Source organism: Chrysemys picta, chromosome 1 (assembly GCF_011386835.1).
Source record: "Chrysemys picta bellii isolate R12L10 chromosome 1, ASM1138683v2, whole genome shotgun sequence".
Taxonomy (NCBI): domain Eukaryota; kingdom Metazoa; phylum Chordata; order Testudines; family Emydidae; genus Chrysemys; species Chrysemys picta.
In genome coordinates, this window is record NC_088791.1 from 121,606,154 (window position 1) to 121,614,273 (window position 8,120).

The 8,120-nt window shown below is 42.2% G+C and overlaps 1 protein-coding gene across 1 annotated transcript in view; it reads left to right on the plus strand.

Annotated features, from left to right (window-relative positions):
• The window catches only part of GYS2 (glycogen synthase 2), a 77,272-nt gene extending 69,367 nt beyond the window's left edge, over nt 1-7,905 (plus strand). Inside the window, exons 13-16 of the mRNA XM_008165767.4 lie at nt 411-506; nt 1,936-2,099; nt 3,453-3,533; nt 7,192-7,905. Of these exons, the coding sequence (XP_008163989.1) occupies nt 411-506; nt 1,936-2,099; nt 3,453-3,533; nt 7,192-7,407 (557 nt within the window). The 3' untranslated portion in view covers nt 7,408-7,905. The remainder of the gene's footprint in view (nt 1-410; nt 507-1,935; nt 2,100-3,452; nt 3,534-7,191) is intronic.
• Nucleotides 7,906-8,120: the final 215 nt, after the last annotated feature.

Here is an 8,120-nt window from a genome sequence, read left to right on the forward strand (position 1 = left end):
TACATGAAATGAGCATGTGCACACAGCAGGTGCCAATTTCAAAGCCAAAGGAAGGGTCTGGACATTGGATTTAGGCTCCCACATGTGAACACTGGGCTCACAGAGGATATTAATTAGAGTTAGCTGGAAAACAGAAATAAGTGCTTGCAAAAAAAAAGGGGGGGGGACAAATTTCCATTTCTCATCAAAATGTCACTTTCTTTGAACTTTTCTGATTGAATGGCAGTGCAGGGGAGAGGGAGGGAAGAAAGAACACACAGCAAAATCATGATGGTTTTTCATTGAAACCTTCTGACCAGCTCTGGCACTGAAAGGGCTTTACATCATTCTATTTTCTGTTTCTATCCACTCAAGATGAAACCGAGCCAAGCACATTGACATGAAATCTCTTTTTATGTCTCTTTCGGTAGCTGAGTGCACTGTGATGGGCATTCCCAGTGTGACCACAAACCTCTCTGGATTTGGCTGTTTCATGCAGGAGCATGTAGCTGACCCAGCTGCTTATGGTGAGCTTGTTAACAGTGCTTTAAACTCATCAGATTTCGGAACCCAACTAACCAGCTGCTTTGTGACTGCGCATATTGCACTTTCTCTCCTTGCTGAAGAAAAATTATTGATGGACTAACCCCAAAGTTCAGCTATTGGATTTGGATTGAAAGTTTAGGTGTTTATCCAAAACCTGTTCTTCTCCCTCCTGTCTCTTTTTGGTCTTCCCAAATCTCCAATCCCAGCTAGCTCATTAGCCCTTCTTCCATCTCAACTAACTTCTTCCTTCAATCCCTTCCAATTGGACTATCTATTAGTCTTTCTAAGGGAGTGGTGGAAATCTGCCTCTGCTTTAAGAATTCATGATGGCTTTCCTGGGATAGCAGCAACAGTTTGTGGAGTCCATGAAAGAGAGAGGATAACTTGACTAAACCAAACTGAGATTCTTATTTACAATAAGGCCTCTTTAAAGCACTTTTATGATGTAATGGGGCCTTATTATAAATGAGAATCAAGGCCCACGTCCTTGAAACCAATCGGAGATAGGTGCCTAAATACCTTAAGATCTGGGCCTTGGCCCCGAATCTTCAAAAAAGTTGGTGTTTAGAGTGAGGTTGAAAAAGAACAAAATGTTGGCACATTTTGGCACATCATAAAGATATTGCATTACAAAATTTGATGTGCATGAACAAAGACCTATTTACAAATCCTTATAACTCTCACAGATCACAACCAATTTTCACCAAACTTCCAAAAAGTACATGAATGGCTATGTCTTTACTGCAAAATTAGGTATTTACGTGGAGATAGCTGTCTGGCTGTAAAATCCTAGTGGCGACAAAGCACTATAGTTTTTACCCCTTGTTGTGAGTCACGTTCAACCACAGATGGGGAATAAAGTGTTGACCTTGACTAGCAACACTGAGGTAATAATTAGCTGTGCCTTGTCTCCACTAGGATTTTACATTGAGATAGTTAACTCAAGTTAGCTGTCTCAATATAAAAACACACCACCTTTTGCAGAGAAGACATAGCCTGTGTCTCTTGTCTGCCAAATTTCACACCACCACCTCACATCACTGAGCCACCACAGGTATTCAAGAAAGGTAGCAATTTTTTTTATAATGGAAAAGCGATTTTTTTTTTTACCACACAAAAGAACTTGGACCATTTTTGCACAGACTTTAAAACAATAAAAGCCTTCCTGAGCAGAGAACAGATCTACCAAATTTCAGCCTGAAAGGTAAAAAATCAAAAGCATTTCTCACCAGCTGCTGAAATGCCTTGTTAGAATAGAAACACTTGTCATTCCTTGCTCCACCTATTATAAAACAAGTCCATACTTGTTATATTTAAAAGATTACGTGTAAAGAAAGATAGAAATGAAATTTAAAAGGTCAAAAGCTCGCTTCCATACCTGTTCATCTGCAACTTTGTTTGTGTCCTCAGGTATTTACATAGTTGACAGGAGGTACCGCTCTCCCGATGAGTCATGTAACCAGCTGACTCAGTTCTTGTATGGATTTTGCCAGCAGTCACGGCGTCAGAGGATCATCCAGAGAAATCGAACTGAGAGGCTCTCAGACCTACTGGACTGGAGATATTTAGGCAGGGTATGTGACTGTGTTTAGTGAGTATATAACAAGCCATTGGCCCAAACACACATCCACCACAATGGTTATTGGGGATATAATCTGTCATCATTAACACCAAGGCCCAATTCAGGGAAGTCTCCCTATTAACTTACTCAAGTACCCACTTATTTCCAAGCTGAGGAATCACCTTGATCTGCTTGTTTCAAACAGGAGCCAAACACAATGTGGTCCTTATGCTCGCAAGCACAAAGACTGCACAAGGCTAGTGCCACTGGCAGCACGAGCCTCTCCAAACTGGACAGTGGAGAGTGGACATTATACCATCTTCAGGGATGGTGCAGCAGCATCCCTAGACCTTGGGAGGCATTGGGTGGGAGTCTCAAAGCACCCAAGTGATTTCGGAGCAAAAGTGTAAATGACTTTCAGTTAGATTTGTGGTCCCAAGTCACCTAGGCATTTTGAAAATCCCACCTATTCTGCCTAAAATACCATTGGGATTCTGCACCATCCCCAAACCAGGACTGTGCTGTGAAGGCCAAATAACACCCTTAGCCTAGTACAGAGAATGATGCAATACCACACATTAACCAGAGGGAGGTAGATCAGTATTCTAAAGTCCACAGGTGGAGAGATGAGTAAAATGTACCACTGCTTTAATTACTATGTGCCTTATCCTGCATTGGGATCCATTTGGGAGGACCTTATGTCCATGTGGATCCTATTACAGGATCACAGCCTGTCACAGTAAACTGTCATTTCGGTGTGGGCCCTCGGAATGTGCAAACCTCATGCAGTTTGAACTTTTGCAAAACCATCAGACTGGTTTTCTGAATTTGCAAAAGCATGTCAATGTCATAAATCTATTCTCCTTACAGTGCCTTCATTCTGAAGGATGAGTCAGTTTTAACATGTCTACTGTATGTACTGTGTGTTACTGTATTACATTCGTGAGCAGAAATAAATAAATAAATAAATATTTCCACTCAAGAAAGAGAAACCTGTGCTATATTTTTAGGGATGAAAGAATCACCCCATCCCCACCAGAAAACTAGACTGGCTGAAGTGGGTGAAGTCCGTTCTCTTACACTTTTGTGAGATTAAGGAGTATCTTCACTGCAGCCAAAGAAGCAGTTTCTGCCCAGTTACTCCAGTATAAATCTCTCAGGATATGATCATTACTTCAGTGCAATGTGTCCACAGTTTCACAAGGGCCATCCCAACTGGGTTAGCCTCAGTTAAAGATCCATCCATTCAGTCTTTCTTCAGCATCTTCTTTGAGAAGACAATAGTGTTACTTTCCCTCTCGCTGCCTAAATGTGCCCAAGTCTTCATTGGGTTTTTGCACATGTAGACCTCTGTTTTCTATTGCAGTACTACATGCATGCCAGACACCTGGCTCTGAGCAGAACTTTCCCAGATAAATTTGAGATGGAACCAAATGCTCCACCAAAGGTATGTCTATCGTTATAGGTGATTTTTGTCTGCATTTCAACTACTGTCTTGAGAGAGAAAAAGAGAGGACTGGCCTGCTAAACCCAGGGTTGTGAGTTCAATCCTTGAGGGGGCCATTTAGGGAACTGGGGTAAAAATCTGTCTGGGGATTGGTCCTGCTTTGAGCAGGGGGGTGGACTAGATGACCTCCTGAGGTCCCTTCCAACCCTGATATTCTATGATTCTATGAACCTATGAGCATAAAAAACTTAATATACTTTATTACAGTCAAGTTTTACCAAATTCTGATAGAGTGTATGGCTGCCCAATAGAAAACCCCATGAACTAGAATACAGGGTCAGATCCTCAGCTGGTGTACACTAACTTTGATGGAACTATGCCAGTTTAGGCCAGCTGAGGATCTGGCCTACTGGGTAGAAACTGGCCATTTCTATTTTTGCTCCCCATAAAACCCATAGGAAGGTTGCTCTGCAGGCCTTCTGCAACAGGAGCTTTGAAGGGGCGAAAAGGATCTAGGGGCACGGAGGCAGGGTCTGCAAATTGTTGCACATACACTCCCTGATCCAGCCTCTCTACATGTTCTCATGCAAATTATTTGTATCTCTGTCAGGAATAATCTGAAAAACATGAGGGGAAGGCTGAGGATGGAGCAAAGCCACACATTCAATCTACTTTTGTAGCATATTGCATATATATGGCCCCCATTTGGGGTGGCATTATGCTCAGTTTTAAATTTAGGACCCAGTTATTTAAAACCTTATCTGCCAATTCATTTTTTTAAAATAACAGCTAGAGATGGGGGCCCAGACCAAAACCCTTTATCTGGATTTGGATCTGGATCTGCGCTGGCAATTGTGAACACTCGAAAATTTAGGAAAGTTCAGACTGAGGTTTGATTTCAGCTCATACGCACCTAGATTCAGGAATATTCAGGTTAGGGAGTTTGATTCTATCCCTTATAGAGATATTTGAGGGGGATTTTTCAAGCTGTTGCACTGATGTAAATCCAGTAACTCCACTAACCAGTTTACTTAATGTAAATGGAAAATTTATCCTGGAAGTTTTGAGAATCTTGAAGTTGATGGGAGTTGGTTACGGTTAGGGGTAGGGTTAGTGTTGGCACCTAACAATAGATGGGCTTGGACCACGTATTTTGATTTTGGACCCAAAATTTAGATTTCAGTCAATCTCTATTAATAATGAAGATTTATGAAACACGGGGGAATTTTAAAGGGAAAGGTAGAAGTAGACATTTGTGAAACCAGTTAACTCATCAAAAATTAGATTATTGATCTACTTCATTGTTTTGTATTTTGCTACATTTTATAGCTGCTGCAGGGGGAGTTAAATTCAGTGTTTTGAAATGAATGTGCATATTAGGGTGCTGGGTTAATATTATGTTAGAACTCCTTCCAGGCTATTAAGACATAAAGAGCATGACAGAAGGCTTTGGAAACCTAGCTTTGCAATAAGATCTTAGAGCTGACTTATGATATGGCCTTGGTGTTATAATAATTTAGCCATGTCTGCAAAACCAGCCTTGAACTCCTCCAAAGATACGGGGAGTTGAAGGTTGTACCACATCTTATTCAAAAGGTAGTTTTCTTTAGATTGTCAATAAGGTCTCGAATGTCAGATTATAATAGTAGATCTTAAAGCCTTACATTATACTTAAAGCTGAGGTGGATATTCTGCATACAATCCTTATTTTTAACTACTAAAAATACTCCTCTTAGGGCGAAACTTTTCACACCAACGGTTAACTTTTCAAAAAGCTGGGCTCTGCTTTGTGGGGTGCAAATAGTGTTATGTGAGCAGCTAAGTACCTTAGGGGGCCTGAAAGTACCTGCATGAACCAAACTGCACTTGCAGTGAAATACGGGCAAAACTGCAAGTGTGAAAACAGAGGCCTGACAAAGCCTTCGCTTTTTGAATGGTCTTTAATCCGTTTGAAATTGAATTTTGTTTTTTGTAGGGTTTGACGAACTGTGTGTAGATTTGGGGGAGTTTTGGCCATTCTGAGTTACCAGATGGAAAATGAGCAGAACCCTTAATTTATAGGTTTCAGAGTAGCAGCCGTGTTAGTCTGTATCCGCAAAAAGAAGAACAGGAGTACTTGTGGCACCTTAGAGACTAACAAATTTATTAGAGCATAAGCTTTCGTGGACTACAGCCCACTTCTTCGGATGTGCTCTATTATGCTCTAATAAATTTGTTAGTCTCTAAGGTGCCACAAGTACTCCTGTTCTTCCTTAATTTATAGATGCTTCTTTTGTTTTCCCACGTCACTCCATTTTAAAACCGGCAGCTCTGTGTTGCCATGAAGAATATGGACTTTTCCTGTTAAAATTTTATTTAAAAGTCACAGATGCTTGGGCTAGATCATGCCTGCCAGGCATGGCCCAGAGATAAAACAGATTGCACTGCTGCAAAGGGAAAGCCCCAGGATGCCTCCACTTGTCGAGCAAAGGGAGCACACCCGCTGCTATACTCCTTATGGGCTGCAGCTTACTCCCCCTGCTGCATCACTATGGTTCTGCAGGCCAGGGCTGAGAGTGATAGGTTGTGCATGGTCCCCAGAGGGGAAGGAAAAGGACAGCCCCTGCACTCTTCAGAATTCTGCCTGGCCCTTATGTAGGCTACACAGCAGAGGGGGAACACCTCCATCCCACTTCGTTTTCATATGGTTCCTCCATGTAAGTTACATCAGCTTTGACTCCCTATAACACGGGCAGTAAATAGACCTAAGGGAGTCTAAGTTTGGTGTATGGGGCAGATGTAGCCTTCATTACCTTATACACAGGGACCTATCACACTCACAGCCATGAAAAACGCATCAAGGGACCATGAAATCTGGTCTCCTCCTGTGAAATCTGGTCTTTTGTGTGCTTTTTCCCTATATTATACAGATTTCATGGGGGAGACCAGCATTTCTCAAATTGGGGGTTCTGACCCAAAAGGGAGTTGCGAGGGGTGGTCACAAGATTATTTTTGGGGGGGTATTGCCACCCTTACTTCTGCACTGCCTTCAGAGCTGGGCGGGAAGAGAGAAGTGGCTGTTGGCCGGGTGCCCAGCACTGAAGGAGTGCCCCGCCAGAGCAGCACAAAAGTAAGGGTGGCAAGACGATACCATGTCAGGTCACCCTTACTTCTACGCTGCTGCCTTCAGAGCTGAGTGGCGGGAGAGTGGCAGCTGCTGACTGAGGGCCCAGCTCTTCAGGCAGCAGCGCAGAAGTAAGGGTGGCATGGTATGGTATTGCCACTCTTACTTCTGCGCTGCTGCTAGCGGTGGCTCTCCAGCTGCCCAGCTCTGAAGGCAGCACCGCCGCCAGCAGCAGCACAGAAGTAAGGGTAGCAGTATCCCCTACAATAACCTTGTGATCTCCCCCCCACACACACCACAACTCCTTTTTTGGGTCAGGACATCTACAATTACAACACCATGAAATTTCAGATTTAAATAGCTGAAATCATGAACTTTATGATTTTTAAAATCCTATGACTGTGAAATTAACCAAAATGGACCGTGAATTTGGTAGGGCCCTACTTATACATCATCTTTGCCTTGGCCCTCTGGATATATCGACCTATCGTCACTCTGTGTAACTAAACAAGCTGCACTGGCATAATGTTTATTTCTTGCTTATGTCTCTGGCAGACGGAAGGTTTCAGGTACCCCAGGCCTTCATCAGTACCACCATCGCCTTCTGTCTCTCAGCATTCCAGCCCTCATCATAGCGAGGATGAAGATGAGGATGAAAGATACGACGAGGATGAAGAGGCCGAAAGAGACAGACAAAACATAAAGTCACCTTTGTCCCTTGGAGCACTGCCACAAAGAAAGAAAAAGCAGCATGGAGAATATAGGAACTGAATTCCTTTGCTGTCACCGCAACATGGTCTTTATCCGCTAAAGAGCATCCAAGTGTAGGCTAGTCAATCTCTGTGTTAAGGGCAGTGCAGTGTGGTTAGGGAATCTTAAACAAACATTACTTGGGTTAAACTGTTTGAAAACCTAATTATATTTTACCTTACAAGTAAATGGTAATTCTCCTCTCTGCCTTGGAGGTAGAAGAAGAGATTTTTCAAAGCTTATCTAACCTAGAGAATGTGACAAACGCCGTGTGATAGCTCCAGCTAGATTGCGCATACTGTAGATCATATTTTTGTCTGTATAATTATTTGAACTTAGTTGTAATCCATGAAGAAAGGTCCATTATAGTCATTCCAAATGAATACCTACTCCCATCCCTTCCTCTCCCCTTGCAAAGAGACACCACCTTTGAGCCCTGAACTGGAACATTTTGAAGAAATTGTTACCAGGGAAAACCTTGGCAGAGTTAAAAAAAAAAAAAAAATGTTGAAAAGAAAATGGTTTGTTTTTTCTTCTGCTGTTTCTCTTATTCTAAATCTACATCATTTTAAGAATTTTTTTAAAGCGCTCAGAAATGTCTTGGTGCTGTTTATGGAAAAATATCTGGTGTTACTCCATGAGTATTTGCATTTTTAGGTGAAGTCATCTTATAGAGTTGTCTAGAGCCACAAAAAACAGCAGACCACTTTTTTCTGGTTTCTTTTGAATGCTCC